Below are 17,981 nucleotides of genomic sequence, written 5' to 3' on the forward strand. Positions count from 1 at the left end.
GAAATTGTTGAAAACGTGTTGAAAGCTTTTTCACTAATAATGAAAGTCCAGAATGATGAAATGAGAACCCAAATGAGTACATAAAGTTCCCAGATGGGTAATAAGATTTTTCCCCTAAATGGTTTTAAAAATAAGGTTTTATTTCAATGCTCTTATATTAAACAGTCAATCCTAAATTCCCTTACATCCAAATGTAATCGTTCCCTTTTAAATATTCATAATATTCATTCTTCTCAAGTTTCTACATGTGACACCATCTCTTTCTCCACCCTTTCCTTTCCACAGGTAGATAACACAACCAACACAACCAACACACCTATTCCACACCAAACAATAACAATAATGATCATCTCTATCAGAAGAAGCAGTTTTATAAGAACCCAGATGCCCCGTGGTGGTGAATCCAGGTGAGATGCACCAGTTCCACCTCTGCTCGCTTCTAAACGCAACAGGAAGTTCATCTTCATCCCCGGATCATCTACTCACCCCTCAAACAGATCAGCCAAAATCATCCGGCGATCCGATCCGTCTGGATCCAGGGGCTACATGCTAAATTCCACTGCGTCCTCAAACTTTCCGACTTCCACCGATCCACCCCAGATCAGTCGGGCTGCTCTCACTTCTACGTAAGAGCGCCGAGACCGGATTTACCGTAAAGACCCGAATAAAGGCGCAGCAGCATCGCGCATGCGCGCTTATGTTTTGCAGGTGGCAGGTGAGCCTGGCTGTTATGTGGACTGTTTACTGACTGCTCCTGACCTGCATCCCCATAATAAACACTGCTTCTGTATGTGTACACTGTGCTCCTGTGTACAAGGCATACTGCTCCCATGTATACTGCATACTGTACAAGTATACACTACGTAATGTACCAATATACACTGCATACTGCTCCCATATATACTGCATACTGCTCCCATATATACTGCATACTGCTCCGGTATATACTGCATACTGTACCAGTACAAACTGCATACTGTACCAGTCCAAAATGTATATTGCTCCCATATATTCTGCATACTGTACAAGTATACACTACGTATTATACCAATATATACTGCATACTGCTCCCATATATACTACATACTGTACCAGTACATACTGCAAACTGCTTCTATATATACTGCATACTGCTCCCATATATATTACATGCTATACCAGTACATACTACATAATGTACCAGTATGTACTGCATACTACTCCCGTACGTACTGCATACAGCTTCCACATATTCTGCATACTGTACCAGTATACACTTCATAATTTACCAATATATACTGCATACTGCTCCCATGTACATTTCATAATATATCAATATATACTACATACTGTACCAGTATATACTACATAATATACCAATATATGCTACATACTGCACCAGTATACACTTTATAATATACCGATATATACTATATACTGTACCAGTATACACCTCATAATATACCAATATATACTACATACTGTACCAGTATATACTACATAATTTACCAGTATATACTACATGCTGTACCAGTATATACTACATAATTTACCAGTATATACTGCATACTGCTTTCATATATACTGCATACTCTATCAGTATACACTTCATAATATACCAATATATACTACATGCTGTACCAGTATATACTACATGCTGTACCAGTATATAATGCAAATTGTCCTAGGATATACTAAATGGTGTTCCTGTACAGTATACACTGCACACTGCCCCAGTATATAATACACACATTATCAGTATATACTGCACACTGCCCAAAATACACTGCATACTGATCCTATATATACCCCCCATTTACTGAAATAAGGTTTATAGTAGGTAAGGGACTGTGATGTGTGCATATAGAAGTCGGTTTGACATCAATACATCATCTCATACAAGACTTTAATAGATTTATCTGCCTTAATAAATGATTATAAAACAAATATTTATTAAAAACAGGCTTGTAGTAGGTGAGGGGCAGTGTTGTGTGAATACAGAAATCGGTTTGACATCAACAAATCATTCCTACGTTTTATTTTGTTAGTTTTACGACGGTCCCTAACTCTTTAGCTGCAGGGGGAGCTTATTAAACAGAGATTTTGTTTTGATTTTTCTTTAAATAAATAAACGTAATCTTGGATTAAACATGACATTGTATGTATAGTATGTTGCCTATTTTCATCTGCCTATGAAATTGTAATATGAGTGGGTATTATGTGTTATTTCTAGCATTGAGAGAGACTGAATAGTCAAACGAATGTTGAATATTTAGCTTTGCAGTCATACTGCTTTCAAGCCTTGTGCCCAGTGTTTTCAAGTGGCACTGGGCCAACTGCGACCCTGACCTGGATAAATGAAGCTAAATAAATGATGGTGCCTTACATCAAAGAACACACCATACAGTCTATAGACTATGGATGTGCATGTTCAGGCTTTGTTTCCACCTAACTGCAAGCTTTTCCACCACGACCCTGATCAGATTAAAGCGAATGAATAACTAAACCCACAACAGTTGCAAAAACACTTTGTATGTGCAGGATCTTTTACTGTAAGCTATTTTTATACAGTCTATAGGGAGTCGCTAGTTTGTTTCTATGGACACGGACGCTTGTGTCTAAAATCACACCATATTCACTACCTAGTGCACTACATTGTAAAGTTTCGCCTCTTAATCGTGAAGTAAAAACGTGACAGGAATGTATCTAAGGTAAATAATAAAACTGAAATAGATGCGTGTCCCAATACGTGTTCTAGCTGATCGAAAAGATTTACAATACTAAATAATACTTTGTACAGTATAAGGGAGTACAGCAGTGTTTTAGAACACAGCCATTAGTAACGGCGGGCGCAAGCAAGTCTCGCGAGATTTAAGTAGGCGCTCACAGAAACCACAAGTCGACGCCATGTTTACATACATGTGATCGTTTACATACAGCTGCAATAAAAACTTTAAACCAAACTCTTCCTGTATGCTCATTTCTTACAGATGAATATGTTTGGTAATTATTTTGAGACTGGATTGCTCGAACAGTATCAGTTCTTTACAGGATGACCTGGGCTCCACAGTGTTAAAATGTGTTAAAATACATGTCAAAATACGCCACTGGCAGGTGAAAAGAAGCGGTTTGTGACTGACTGCACACATGCGTGAGGAGGTACATGATGCAGGAGGAGTCAGCGCCTCTCCTCGGCCAGTGTGGGGGTGGTGCATGCTGCATGGGAGATGCAGTAGGGGCTTGGAAACGATGCGATTGGAAGAAAAGCATGTAATAGCTATACAGTTTGCATTTACTATTAACAGAATATACCAAACATCACTGAACCTTTCTTACATTTACATTTTCAGCATTTAGCAAACGCCTTTATCCAAAGCGACTTAAGATAAGATCTTATCTTATCTTAAGTCGCTTTGGATAAAGGCGCTTTGGATAAAGACTTACAGTACAGTATACTGTACAATCTGAGCAATTAAGGGTTAAGGGCCTTGCTCAAGGGCCCAACAGCAGCAACCTGGCAGTGTTAGACTTAGACTTATGCCTTTCAAAAATACTGAAATGCTATGTAGAAATTAGACTGTAAGCAAATTGTTGATTTATTGAGAACCCATTCCTAACCTTACCGTGCCCATAAAGGATTTACATCTTTTTAAAATTGATAATGAAACTGGAAGTAGCTTAAAGTAAATTCATGGTGCACCGTAAAAAACAATAATTTAAACCAGTCACGGAGCCCAACAGACTAAAGAAATAATGCACAAAAGTACAAATGAACCCCAATCTCACCAATTTAATAAGGAAATCAGAAATATTTGAAATATTTCGGCATCCCAAAGTCAACCAATGTCAGGGGGTGTAAACATTAAATTGAGGGAAACTATTTGGCATGACCCGGTGAGGAAATTTGTATTTTCTTGCCATTTTATTGTTGCAAAATCTCTGGCTACTACAATAGTTAGGTCTGTAAAAGCTCAAGGTGCATGTGCGTGAATATTAATGCAATACAGACACTAAAAGTTCAGTTTTTATTAGTGGTAAATAACTATAACAAATATACAGTATAATTAGTACTGTATATCGTGTATAATGGGTGGTTGTGCCACCTTATATATTTGAGGCATTGAAATTGATGATAAAAAACCTCCCAATTGAAACTCAAAATGCTGAGCAAGGCAACGCTGGCAAAATATTACGCCATCAAAGGTTGCCTAAGGTTACAAACTACTGTATAATAAAAATGCGGTTTGGAGCGTCTCCAAATCTCTTGTTATTGCATGTTTAATACAGTGTGGGAGCAAGGGAGCTCATCACACTTGAACTCAGGCCAAACCCTTTTGTAATGAGCATGCCTGAATGCCCCATAGAAATTCCCATAATGCCGATCTCTCTCTATCTTTATCCTTTATGCTGCCTCTTTGTCTGTCTCACAATGTCTTTCCTGATGTCTCATTGTAAATCGAGGACATCTTGACGTTTGGTTCTTTACTCGGGGGCATATTTTTTGTTCTCGTTGGCAAACGGGTATTCGGGCACCTGGTTGAAATGGCCCATGAGGAAGATGGCCACCGTTCCGATAGTGAAGAGCAAGATGGCTGCCCAGAAGCAAACCTTATCGATCATCTTGCCTATCAGGACCCAGCTCTCCATCTCCTGTGGATGTGAGAGGTAAATAAGGAACGTGAGGAGGATCAGTGGTAACATGGGCAGGAAAGACCTGAATATGAGGAAGATGTCTTACAGATCCAATGTCGTTTTGCTGGCGTGTGGACTCTGCGATGAAGTTGCAGGCATCTACACACTCTTTAATCTCTGGTGCTGCTTGGGCGAGGCTCTTGTACAGGCTGGCAGTGCTGCTCACATCTATGGTGTCCACTAGAGGGAGACACACAAACACATGATTTACATTACATTTACATTTGCTGCATTAAGGAGACGCTTTTATCCGCAGATGGGAGTTTTACTTACAGAAATGTGTTCTAAGGGCAGAAAGAAAAATGATTGGTCACTTCCCCTGCCCTGAGAGCAGCACTACACTATACAGTACGCTTGAGCAATTGAGGGTTAAGGGTCTTCCTCAAGGGCCCAACAGTGGCAGCTCGACAGTGGCAAGGCTTAAACCAGCAACCTTCTGATTACTAGTCCAGCACCTAAGCAACTGAGCTACCACTGCCCTATGCAAATCGGGAGAAAAGTACCATTCTTTTTCAATTTCTGGTGTTGTGTCCACACGATATGCCACCAACTCTGTGGCAACATTTTGGAGCAAGTCTTGTAAAGATATCTAAAGTTCTGAGTTTGAGGATGATCTCCAGTGTCTTGTGCATTCATCTAACCAACCAAACAACCAACCAACCAACCACCCATTAAGCATTCCACCAGAGTTTAAATGAGTGAGGAGGAAAGTGTCTAGTGTGTACCGAACGATCGTGTGAGTCCATGCCTCTCTCTTTGCTTATCGAACATCATCTCACTCCTCGGCTGCTTCAGTACATACTCCTCAGCCCTCTGCATCAGCCCGAAAGAGCTCCGTCTCCTCTCTCTCACGCCGTCCACCCCGCCGTCCTCCTCGGACTCGTCTACGAGCGGGGTCATGCCAAGGAAACGAGGGATCACCTCCAGAAAAATCTGACAACAAAACAAACATTATTCAGAGCTCACGATATTTCAAAACTCAGGAATCTTGACTGTAGGTGCTCGTGAGGATGGACTTAACCAGACGACGGATCTGTTATTTATCATTTACATAAGAAACAAAGCCAACCCACTTTAAACCTACATGTTTGATGGTTCGAGACATGTTGTGTGTGCTCGGGCTGCGGAGAGAGTAGTTCAGGACGAAGATGCAGTTGGTGACGATGAGCGTGGTGACTGACATGACGAAGATCAGGTACCTGAAAAGGGTTTCAGACAGACAGAGGACGTTTAAGGACTATAAAACATAGACAGTATTAATTCTCAATGCATAACAGCTGCAAATGCACCCAGGGACTCACTTTCCGATAAGAGGAACGGACAGAGACGTTTCTGGAACCTTCTGAGCTATCAGAAAGAGGAAGACAGTCTGGGCCAGGAGGACTGAGATGGACACCGTCAGCTTCTGACCTCCGGCTAGGGAAGAGAGAAAGAGACAGAAATGACTCAATACTATAAAAAAAGGACGGAAGGAAGGAAGGGAGGGAGGAAGTTGGGATGAAATCCACCTCAAATGGCAAAAGAAAAAATTAAGAATGAATTGCTGCCATGTTCACCTTGTTCCCAGTGTTTCCATGTGGCCCTGGACCCACCAAAACCCCAGTGAGGAAGAGGTCAAAAGCATATAAACACAGCGACTCACCTTGAGCTGGTAGGAAGTGTGCCAGTACAACCAGTGACGAGATGAGGGAGCAGGGCAGGATGATGTTGATGATGTAGAAGAGAGGTTTTCTCTGGATGATGACGTTGAAGTAGATCTCCTGGTACTCGATATCATCTGGAGAGTAGCGTGGGTTGGTGAGCTTGCGAGCTGGTCGGTGCTTAATAGCCCACTCGCCGTTCTCTGCAGAGACACGCCAGAAAGTGATCGGATGAGTTAAATGGATGGATGGATGAATTGGTGGATGGCTGGCTGACTGGATGGATGGATAGTTGGATGGATGGATGGACGTATGGATGAACTGGTGGATGGATGGATAAATGGCTGGCTGGATGGATGGATGAATGGATGGATTCATGGATGGATGAATAGATACATGGCTGGTTGGATGGGTGGCTGGATGAATGCTTGGATGGTTGATTGAAAGGATGGTTGAATGTATGGATGGACGAACGGAAGGAAGTGTGTCTTACCAGTGAAGGCCTCTGGGTCAATATCCACCCACTCAATGGGCTTGTTGGTCTCTCCATCAACAGCCAGAATCATGTCGATCTCGTTGGCGCTGTACGTCTGAGATCTGCCCCTCACAAACAACACAAGAGCCAATCAGCTAACCAAACCATCATCACGACTTTCCTCCAGCATAAGGTAATAGATAAGGGTGCCAACCTGAACACCAGTGTGCAGTTTTGCCAGTCGAAGGGGAAGTAGGTGACCTCTACAGCGCAGACGCTGCGGTAGATGGCTGGCGGCAACCAGTACACGGAGCCATCGCTGTAGACCAGCACGTTAGCATAATACGCAACATCAAATTTGCCGTCGTTGCTACAGAGAGAGAAAGAAAAACGTCATTACAGGAGGACTTTTCAACTCCAAAGCTCTTGGATTTACTCGATTTCCCAGTTCCCAGTTCCCAATGGCCATGCAGGCTGGGAAAGGCCACAGGCTAGCACACTCCCCCTTCAACATGTCGGATTCATACAGAGTCTGGATGTACACAGCACGTTATTTTCTCTGTATTCCTCTGCTGCATGTGCCGACACCCTAACCAGACAGTAGGAGTCGCTGTTGCAACGTCAAGGAGGTAACTCCTCATCCAGCCCGCCCCTCCTCAGACTGGTGATGGCTGGCGACACAGGGCAGGACTGATGAATTTGTGATACGTTCTAATGTCAGGCCCGACAGAAAAATCCCCTAGATGACAAACGGAAGGTTCAAGAAGACAAATGTAAGGAATCAGAAGGAATCAGAAGGAGAGAAAATGTCTCACTACTGTCTCACTTGTTCTCCAGGACGATGTCTGGGAGCCAGACGGTAGTGCAGGGCACACGGATTACATCGATGTCGTAGTATTCCGAGGTGTTCCACGCCAGCCGATAATCGCTCCATTGCTGGGATACAGCGAAGATCATAAAGGAAAATAAACAAGAAAGAAGAATTGAAGATAAATCAAATACAACAAATAAAAGACACACTGGTAAAAGCCCACAGAAAATACTGTTGGTCAACACTGCAAACCAGGCTTTTTTTTCAACCCAAAGCCAAAAAATGGGTCACAGAGACGAATAATAATAATTAAATTAATTAATTTTAACAGACACATAAATACAAAATAAACTTGCACATGAACGCCTCCTTGTGGAGGATTTACATTACATCTTGTAAACCACAGTGGGACCAGATTACCACCAATTTATCAGCTTTTGTTCATACTTTTGTTGAGGCATCCTGGTAACTACCCAGAAATGGGTACAAAGGTACAAATCATGACCGATGCCTTTGTGAATAAGGCTTGTAATCGTTCCCTTTGATGCACAAGCTAAGCAAACCCCTTCTAATGCACAACATGGGTCAAAAATGACCCATATTCATCCATTCAAGAATATTTTCATATGCACATTTGTCAGTTATTCATGTATTTGCTGTCTTAGCTAATAAAAGCTATCTATACTAGAATATGTAAAAAGCTAGCAAGCAAATAGTATTGGACATATTCAAGATTCAAGAGCCAAATCTTTGGTTGTCTTTCAAAAGATCAGTAAATATGTTTTTGACTACAAACATTTAAAAATGTCAAATTCCATAGTAAATACATAAGAGTCATTTTTGACCCATGTTGTGCATTAGAAGGGTAGTGATACAAAAATGATTTTTATTAAAAAAGTAAAAAATATTAAACTGAAATAAGGATTTGTGATGATCAAAAACAAGTCAATTGAGGAATTCATGGAAGGTTGAATGACGAAATTAATTTACTGCAAAGATATAGAAAATAAAAACTTAGTTGGGTCACTTTTGACCCAGTTTGTGCATCAAAGGGTTAAGCTAGCTAGCGAACACGATTGCATTCTGAAAGTCCTAAAAGGTCTTTGGTTCGTATGACATCTGGGCAGATCAGCCCAACAGGAAGGATCAGCTCAATCAGCACACTGGAGAAGTATCTGATATGAGAACTGTGCCGCCGGTACATGAAGCTCACGTTTCCTTCAGACTTTTGTTTGTAATCTCAGAAATGCGGTTCAACTTTAAGACCTGTTAAATATAGAAGACGTGAACATGATCTGGGTGGCTCGGTGGCTCAGTGGGTCGCAAGAAGGTCCTGGGTTTGATTCCTAGGTGGAGTTTGTGTATTTTCACCGTGTCTGTGTAGGTTTACTCCGGGCGCTCCGGTTTCCCCTCACGTGTGTGTGTGTGTGTGTGTGTTTGCCCTGTGATGGACTGGCGACCTATCCCCTGTGTTTACTACCTTTCACACAGTGACTGTACCCACCGTGACTTTGTTTAGGATAAAACGGTGGTAAAACAGACAGTGAATCGATAAGTAAAGATGATATGGATGAATTTTTTTCTAAGAATACAGAGCCGTGACTTTTGATACGGGAATCCTGGAACTGTGCTTTTTTTAAAGCCCGGTGTAAAGGTCAGAGGTCGGGGACAAACCAAACAAATCTGGTGTTTACTCACAATCTCAATCCACACGTTGGTAGTCAGAGTCTCTTCTTTCTCGTTCTGTCAGCAATCGGGACATAAATACAACATAAAAACAACATACACACAGTGTAAATACATTCCAATAACACTTCAAGTGCACTAGATACACTATATGTGGACATAAGTATTGGGACACTGCTTATATTTTTTTAATTCACCTGTTTAGGCACAACATTCGCTAACAGGTGTAATAAATACAGTATTTAATTAAAATGTTATGCTTCGCACTTTGCAGCAACAGCTTATGGAAGTCCCTTTCCTGAACAGCTTTGGAATGAACCGGAACATCAAATGATGCTTTCCTGAATCACTGCCCAGCCACACAAACACTCTTTTGACTAAATGTGCACAAATTCCCATACACAGACATACTTCAAAATCTTGTGAGAAGCCTTATTAGAGGACCGGCTGTTGTTTTAGCTGAATAGATCACATGAAGCTCACTTTATTTAAATACTATTAGTTTTTGAAATTAGACGTCCAACAAGTTCATGGCCGGGTGTCCATCGGGGTGTCCGAATACTTTAAATATCGTGACCTAACTTTGGGGTCATCGGTGTTTAAGCCAGACGGCTTTTCACTGTAATTGGTGTTCTTAAGAAATAAAATATACAATAAACAATCAATCCATCAATGCCCAGCCAATCAGAACGTGTAGAAACACTCAGCCTTGTAGAAGCGTTGAGGTTGTTTAAGAATACGCAGGACGTATTTGTGTTTTGGAGGGCGTGACTTTGCAGGGAAGACATTTATTTACATAGTTTGTATTGAAATGTCTAGCTTTAGCCAAGCTGTTTCAGAATCACCGACTATGCCTTTACTTGGGATTGGGTTCTTAATGACTTCAATACAAATGACTTGTGCCGACTGGCACATGACACCTACCTGTAAAGAACTCTCCACCCTTGGTCTACACTAAACTATAAAACTATAAGCTTCATTTTAATTTTAGTAGATGTAGCCGTTCCAACAAGACATCAATGCTGGAAGTCCCTGTTTTTTCACCCCCTTGTATCTGCTGCAGACCCCTACCATGACCGAGGAGGGCTGTACCTAACACACACACACCTTTGATTTGTATGCAGTACCTAAGTATCCTAATATGGGATCTGTATGGTGTATGTAGAGCCACGCACTGATCTCTATTACTCCTCTATATTCAGGTGCCATGGACCAGCCAGCAGAGGCCGACAGACGACAGACGTTAGCCAATCATGTCTGCGTGTATGTGCCCAAGTGCCCGAAGTCCCTGTCCTTAATCTGAACTAGAGTACACAGTATTGATTATGGATCATTACCAGAGAGATCAGGTTGGTAAGGATGAGTTTGATCTGAACCGAGACCTTGTCGTCCACATGCTTCGTCGGTCGGATGTTCTTGTTGTAGTTCTTGAATAAAGCTGCTATCAGTTGAGTCTCTTCGTTTGCACTGACTGGACACAGAGACACAGACGGGTCAGTTCGGCATGGACAAGAACAGTTTACAAAACAACAAGTCACTGTGTGAGTTGGCAAGCAAGATGTAGCATTTCCAAGGGTTTGGATCTTTAAACCTGGGTTTCATAATGCTTGCCTTGGAAACCCAGATGCTGGACTTTGGCTCTTCAGGACTGACTTTTGGGAACCATGGTCTAGCTGCAGTTTAAAGAACTAGAATCAGGTTCTGTTATGGTGAGGTCCAGCTTTCAAAACATCTCCCATCATGTTTGCTTTTTTACTGATTAAATCTGGCAACCCTAGCTGGACGTGAAGCCAGGTGATCAGCGTCAAGTTAACAGCGATTCGGGAAACGTGAGGCGATATCTGCTGAACTTTGGGTTACAACAGAAGCGAACATGTGCTGTTTGAATGCAGATCGACTGGACGTCTAGCAAAAACACTTGGCAACCTCAGAAGTTTAATTCTATTCATGGGCACTTTCACACACTAGAGACAGCACAACAGCTTGAAGAACCATGAAGAACGTCAAGGGTATTTTAGATTTAAGAAAGATGACACTCCAAATCAAATCAAAGCTGCACCCAAAAACGTTTACCCACCTTGGACTTCTGAAATGACGAGCACAGCAATGACCAAACACGTCCAAATGCACCGGGCCGCCATCGCCGCAGTCCGCGTTCCCTTCCCACGCCTTCAAACCGTCTTAGTGAGACACGGTACGACGCCAAGAACAGACAGTACTTCTGTCCAAGTGGCTCCTTGCCCTCCCTGAGCTCCAGCTGTCGCTGCGCTCGGCTCGGGTTTCACTCCCACACTTGGCGTTGGCCCCTCTTCATCGGGGCCATTATTAGGATTCCTACAATGAACCGGGGGACATTTCCACTTCATACTTTAAATACCGACCTGTCAGAGGTGTCAGAGGTGTGCTTAATTAAACACGCTGCTCAGAACCCCCGGGAGTCGAACATTAAAATGCAATCGTTCCGTATTTCCTACGTATTCAGAACCGATTTAAATGACACCACGTCCAGGGTGATACAATGCAGGCGGGAGTTACCAGAAATCCCGGTTCCTTCGTAAACAGTTTGGAAACTCTGATAGTTTAAACAAACAGAGAGGGGAGCTGGTTGGTAGGTCCTTATCCCGTCTACCCTGCCACTATATAAATAGCCGGCGCTTTGACTGTCAGGGTCAATGCCACAGGAGGTGTGAGTGCAGACAGGGAAATGGAATGTGAGTTATGATACACGCTTGGTCGCTACAGATCAGGGGTTTGATTTAAAATCTTCAAATGGTTCAAACACAATATGAATAGGATAAATATAACAGATTCTCATCTAGGCAAAAGGTTGGACGCTTGGGTGGTGTGGTAAAAGTACACCAGCCACGCTTAGGTGGTGCAGAGTTTGAATATCAGCTCTGCTACCGGATGTCTGGGCGCCACCTAGCAGGCACAAAATCAGCCACTAGTCTGCTGGGTGGGAAACTACAGGACTAAAAGTGGGTGTGGTCTTCGATGCTGTGTAAGGACCCTGGTTAGTAGCCCGAGGCAGCTGTACAGAAGTGAAGGAACGTGGAGATCAGCGAGAACTGCCTCACACGCATACCACCAAAGTACAGGCGAATAAGAAGGGGGTCGGTGGGCCGTGCACACATCTGAAGGAGGCGGGGTGTGATCGGGGTCCCCAGCAGTGAAAGACTTATCGGCCACGCTAAATTGGGAGAAAAAGGAAGGAAATGCATAAATAAGTCGTTTCTCTTGGCTGATAGCTATGTGGACTTTTTGATTGCTCTACACAAGCCATATTCATCAACAACCATGAATAAAGTGACCCTTGGTCTTTTAGGGTGATCCTGTTGATAAACATTATTTGTGGGGTGTTCAAAATAGCTATACAGTATTTGACAATCCCAGACACGGACACGGACTCTGAGCCTCTGAAGTTTTCTTAACGGCTCCTATCAAGTGTCATTTAATTTAACACGAGCGGCATGCGAATGCTCGACGTCTCCACCTGTAACCGTCTATTAATGTGACTGCTACAGCAGAGTGACAGGAAACTCCACATCCGGCTAACGACAAGCTTAGTGTGTGTAATTGTATAGTAAAACAACTTGTTTTTTTTAATTATTATTAATATTATTATTATTTATAACCACATCTTTGAATGTTTCGTTTTCTATTGTGGTTTCATTTATTGTGACGTTATATAAACTGTAGCTAACCTCAGTGCTATAAATTATTGCTGCTGATAAACAAACACCTAAATGATAAGGTTATCATCTCTGGTGCTGTACGTGTCCTAGTACCTCGCAATAAAGTCAGCACTGATAAAGCAGCTCTGGATCTTTAGAGCTTTAATCACAGTCAGTTTACATGCAGCTTAAATGTATATTAATTAATAAATCATGTCCATTGATTGATGGATTGATTGATTGATTACTTTATCGATCCCTGAAGAAAAGTTGCAGTGTTACAGCAGCAATATAGGGTTAGGGTTTATTATTGTACATATTGTATATGAATCAATACTTCATGTCCATTGATTGATGGATTAATTGATTACTTTATTGATCCCTGAAGGGAAGTTGCAGTGTTACAGCAGCAATTTACAAGCATCACACAAAACGTATGAATGTAATGCAAAAATAAGATGTACAAATATTAAAAGAACATATACCAAGGAACAAAAACGAAAGGGGTAGCAGTTGGTCCGGCGGCTGTCCAACACCCCTGTGTTACCCCATGTGTTTGGGACCGGTGGTGCATTACGATGGCGCAGTGGGTAGCGCATTTGCAAGAAAGCTGGGTTTGATTCTCCAGCCAAGAAAGGAGTTCCAGAGTTTGGAGGCTGAGGCTGACAGACACAAGTCTAAAACGAGGGATCAAAGGATCTAAGGGCGTGGTTGGGATGGTAGTGAAGAACTGCGCTAAGGTAAAAACGGGCGAGGCCTGAAGGGCTTTAAAAGTAAGCAGAATTATTTATAGATGGTGGTTTGGATGTTTAGAAGCTCGTTGGGCTTCCCATGTGACGTCCCACGTGCCACCTTTGTGGCTTTATCCATCTCCACTCTTCTCCAAAGCTAACCACAGAATTTTGGAGTGTGTCTGTTGGGATTTATCCGTATTCAGACAAAGAGTATTTGTATGTTGTACAGATGTTGGGTGAGATTCAGATTCATCCGGTACAGATCACTGGAGTTCACTCTGATGACTTCACCTACGCTGGAAGTGTTGCCACACAGAAGTTTGTGTTGAATTCAGAAGCAGGTCTAGAGTCTGAAGAAAATTTGCCTGTGTTTTGTTTTTTGTCAACGTCTGTAGAGGCGCAGCAGTGAGCAGTGTGCGCTGAAGGCGGTTACTATATGACAGTGGGTGCGTTCTAGGTGCAATCGGTTACACATAACTAATCTCTGGACCTACAGACAGAACAACACGGCAGGAGAGGGAGGGAGGGAGGAGGATGGTGAAAGTTTGTGGACTCGTTGGAAAGAGACGTGGACGGAGCAGAAACAGATTAAGATAGATAGAGAAGTATCAGCCAGTCCATCCTGGACCTCAAGGGTAAACCAGGACCTGTTTTACTCCTGAAGGAACACAGAGGGAACATAACGAACTAAATGAAAGTATGAACGTGTGGCTACGGATTAAAACTGAAAGCTGAAGGGTGAGAGGAGGAAAACAGGAGGGCATGATGGGAGTTAAAGGACGGGCTGCCTTGGCGATTTTCTTCATCATCATTTTTTTTGGTTCCCTGTGGTTCTGTAAGTACAGGCTGATAGCATCAGTACATTAGTACTCAGTACTTTAGCACTCAGTACACTAGCACTCTGTAAGTTAGCACTCAGTACATGAGTACTCAAGACTTTAGCATCAGCACAATAACCATCAGTACATTAGTACTCAGTACTTTAGCCTCAGTACAATAACACTCAGTACATTAACACTTAGTACACTAGCTCTCAGTACTTTAGCATCAGTACATTCGCACTTAGTACATTAACACTCAGTATGTTAGCATTAGTACATTAGCACTCAGTACTTTAGCATCAGCACACTATCTCTCAGTACTTTAGCATCCGTACATTAGTACTCAGTACTTTAGCACTCAGTACATTAGTACTCAGTACTTTAGCACTTAGTACATTAGTACTCAAGACTTTAGCATCTGCACAACAACCATCGGTACATGAGTACTAAGAACTTTAGCATAAGTACATAACACTCAGTACATTAGCAGTCAGTACACTAGCTCTCAGTACTTTAGCTCTCAGTAGTTACTCAGTAGTTACTTAAGTACTCAAGACTTTAGCATAAGTACACTAGCTCTCAGTACTTTAGCTCTCAGTAGTTACTCAGTAGTTACTCAAGTACTCAAGACTTTAGCATAAGTACACTAGCTCTCAGTACATTAACACTCAGTACATTAGCACTCTGTAAGTTAGCACTCAGTACTTTAGCATCAGTACATTAGCACCGGTGCATTAGCACTTAATACATTAGCATTTTACATTTAAAAACTTCTGAATCTTATTCTGCATTATTTTCTTGGATTTTTCCAGAAAGATCGTGTATCTTTTGTGTTATTCGTATTTGGAAGCATTAATTATTTTAGTAAACAAAAAAGTTGCTTCCCAAGAAGTTTTTTAGCATTTCTGAGAATTCCATCTACTTCTCACCCCCGTGTGTGTAGACGGTGGTTTGGATGGTCACAAGGATTACTGCTTCAAGATTTACATTCAGAAAGATCAGGTGTGTAAAGCTAATAAACCCGACCCCGTATCTCCATCACCAGCAGAACGTTTTCTTCCTTCTCTCTTTTATCCACCGTTCATCTTCATCTTTCTCTCAGTCTGTAAACTCATCCAAGAACAACACCTCAAACGAGCTGGTGAAACTGGAGGTGTGTCCGGGTCAGAAATTCCAGGTGGCTTTTTTGCTGATGAATCTTCAGGCTGCTCCCGTGTCGTCCAGCGACGTGATGCTGAAGCCGTACCTGGCCAGCTGGGACGAGCTCATCAAGTAAGGACGCATGTAGTGCCTGTAGTGGCTTGAGGCCTGGAACGAAAAAGACCATCATGCTTTTCTTCTGTATTGTTTATCCCCTTGCTTCACTTCCAGATTCATGGAGGCGTTGGGACCCATGGTGGGTCTGATTTCCCAAGAAATCGAATCTAAGACGTCCATCATCCGCAAGCTTGCCGAAAAAGAGGACGAGGACAGACGTCAGCAGGTGCTAGACTCATCAGTAGAGCGGACGTGGGGCGGCGCGTACAGCTCGGTGCGCTCCATGATCGCGGTGGAGCTCGACCGAGGTACGGTGGACTTCGACATGATGACCGATTCCGGCTGCAGGACCCTACTGCGCCTCCATCGCGCGCTCCTCTGGTTGCAGCTCTTCCTGCAGAACCTGGCCGACGAGAACCAGGAGGCGATGGCGCGGAAGCCGTCTCAGCTCTGCCGGGCGGCGTACCGGGTCACGCTGGCTCAGCACCACTCGTGGTGGGTGAGGAACGCGGCGGAGTTGGCGTTCTCGTCCATGCCCGAGAGACAGTTCTTCTACAAGCTGATGTGTGTGAAGACGCAGGCGGAGGCGGTGGTCGTTCTCCGCAGGGTGGTCGGGGCCATTCAAGAGGTTTACAACCGGACTCAGGCGGCGCTGGAGGAGCATGAGATGCTGGCGCTGCCCTGAAGACGTTAAGTTAGGATGTACTGTAGTTTGGTTATTTCATCGTGCCAGGAGTAATTATTAAATACGAAGGATCTTCAAAAAGTTTCCTCACTTTTATATTGTGGTTATAAGCGGTGAGGGTGGAGGAGTAATCGGTCGTGTCTGAGAGACTGAGAGACGCTTATAGTCCGTATTTAGTGTCATATGATTTGCACCTGTTTGAGCGCTCAACGAAGCTTTAAGGGGAAGAAGATTTTCATGTTCGTTCATTTTCATTTTCATGTTCGTTCTCCGCAGGGTGGTCGGGGCCATTCAAGAGGTTTACAACCGGACTCAGGCGGCGCTGGAGGAGCATGAGATGCTGGCGCTGCCCTGAAGACGTTAAGTTAGGATGTACTGTAGTTTGGTTATTTCATCGTGCCAGGAGTAATTATTAAATACGAAGGATCTTCAAAAAGTTTCCTCACTTTTATATTGTGGTTATAAGCGGTGAGGGTGGAGGAGTAATCGGTCGTGTCTGAGAGACTGAGAGACGCTTATAGTCCGTATTTAGTGTCATATGATTTGCACCTGTTTGAACGCTCAACGAAGCTTTAAGGGGAAGAAGATTTTCATGTGATGATGATGTAAAAGCAGTGGTTTTTAAGTTATTTAAAATAATTAAATTGTTGCTTGGATCTAAACTTAACTTTGAGAATCATAAGGCCATTTCTCGTATGTAATTTTTCTAAAAATCCTTTTTTATTTATTTCCTTCTTTTATCACCCGATCTCGCTCTTGTTGCTGCCGCCACCCTTGTCATTTCTGAGCTTTTTCTAACATGTTTTCATTCGCTGCCCCAAAATAACCCACCACATCCACATCATATTAAAGTGCTTTTTGACTGGAACTGTAATGCATGTCATGGTTTTATCCATCCCTGTTTACCATGTCAATGATTTATGGCATCAGGGTTCCCGAAACGGTCGCTGATAATTGAATGCCAGCTGGACTCTGGCCTGATTGTATCGCACAGACAGTTTCACCCGTCAGCACAGCGCAGCTTTTTAAAATAGATTAATCGTAATCATGATTAGATCTGCCCGACCTCGGAACAACCCTGTGCAACTCCTAGTGTCGGCCGCAGTGATCCAAAGCACACCCCGATTGGACTTTGGAGCAGTAGAAGCGCATTCTCTCGAGGCATAAATGATGCAGAAAAGGTGGCAGATGAGACGACTCAGGTCAATAAATATTAAATAGTTTGCCGAGTGGTTCCAGCATAAATGCAAATACATAAAACAATTTGATTTCTGATCAGTTGGGGTTTTTTTTATTATTGCAAAATACATCATTTGGGCAAAAGTATTGGGACACCCAAATGTAATTCTGTCTGACATCCCATTTCATAACAAATCTTTGATTAATATCACAAACAAACAAACAAGCAAACAAAACTAGCACACAGTGCCATTCTGTACAGTCGAAAATATGTGGACTCCCGTCTGAAATGATTAAATTGGGTCTTTCAGACACACCCATCGCTAGCAGGCGTACCCGATAGATTAT

At 42.7% G+C, this 17,981-nt stretch overlaps 3 protein-coding genes across 3 annotated transcripts in view; 1 reads left to right on the forward strand and 2 right to left on the reverse strand.

Annotated features, from left to right (window-relative positions):
• pld2 (phospholipase D2) overlaps positions 1 to 594 on the reverse strand; it is a 36,178-nt gene extending 35,584 nt beyond the window's left edge. Inside the window, exon 1 of the mRNA XM_062988222.1 lies at positions 487 to 594. The gene's annotated coding sequence lies outside the window, so the exon portion shown is untranslated. The remainder of the gene's footprint in view (positions 1 to 486) is intronic.
• A 3,160-nt stretch (positions 595 to 3,754) lies between these two features.
• Positions 3,755 to 11,634, reverse strand: chrne (cholinergic receptor, nicotinic, epsilon). Its single transcript, XM_062988540.1, has 12 exons — positions 11,361 to 11,634; positions 10,621 to 10,754; positions 9,296 to 9,340; positions 7,613 to 7,722; positions 7,001 to 7,156; positions 6,805 to 6,908; positions 6,314 to 6,514; positions 5,973 to 6,087; positions 5,756 to 5,870; positions 5,397 to 5,604; positions 4,718 to 4,851; positions 3,755 to 4,629 (listed from the first exon to the last, which is right to left on the reverse strand). The coding sequence occupies exons 1-12, from the start codon at positions 11,422 to 11,424 to the stop codon at positions 4,462 to 4,464; spliced, it is 1,554 nt and encodes a 517-aa protein (XP_062844610.1). The 5' UTR covers positions 11,425 to 11,634; the 3' UTR covers positions 3,755 to 4,461.
• A 2,581-nt stretch (positions 11,635 to 14,215) lies between these two features.
• On the forward strand, positions 14,216 to 17,322 carry gltpd2b (glycolipid transfer protein domain containing 2b). Its single transcript, XM_062988723.1, has 4 exons — positions 14,216 to 14,526; positions 15,456 to 15,514; positions 15,615 to 15,784; positions 15,884 to 17,322. Exons 1-4 carry the CDS (start codon positions 14,454 to 14,456, stop codon positions 16,452 to 16,454), a joined length of 873 nt encoding a protein of 290 aa, XP_062844793.1. The 5' UTR covers positions 14,216 to 14,453; the 3' UTR covers positions 16,455 to 17,322.
• The last annotated feature ends 659 nt before the right edge of the window (positions 17,323 to 17,981 follow it).

This window comes from Trichomycterus rosablanca, chromosome 26 (genome assembly GCF_030014385.1).
Source record: "Trichomycterus rosablanca isolate fTriRos1 chromosome 26, fTriRos1.hap1, whole genome shotgun sequence".
Classification (NCBI taxonomy): domain Eukaryota; kingdom Metazoa; phylum Chordata; class Actinopteri; order Siluriformes; family Trichomycteridae; genus Trichomycterus; species Trichomycterus rosablanca.

Excerpts from the sequence above, each read along its gene's own strand:
- chrne (XM_062988540.1), bottom strand. The coding sequence starts at position 11,424 with ATGGCGGCCCGGTGCATTTGGACGTGTTTGGTCATTGCTGTGCTCGTC. Across the intron at positions 4,852-5,396 it reads TGGACTCACACGATCGTTCG|TGGACACCATAGATGTGAGC; the intron begins GTACACACTAGA and ends GTCTCCCTCTAG. Across the intron at positions 4,630-4,717 it reads AGCAAAACGACATTGGATCT|GAGATGGAGAGCTGGGTCCT; the intron begins GTAAGACATCTT and ends TCACATCCACAG.
- gltpd2b (XM_062988723.1), top strand. The coding sequence starts at position 14,454 with ATGATGGGAGTTAAAGGACGGGCTGCCTTGGCGATTTTCTTCATCATC. Across the intron at positions 14,527-15,455 it reads TTTTGGTTCCCTGTGGTTCT|ACGGTGGTTTGGATGGTCAC; the intron begins GTAAGTACAGGC and ends CCGTGTGTGTAG. Across the intron at positions 15,515-15,614 it reads TTTACATTCAGAAAGATCAG|TCTGTAAACTCATCCAAGAA; the intron begins GTGTGTAAAGCT and ends TCTTTCTCTCAG.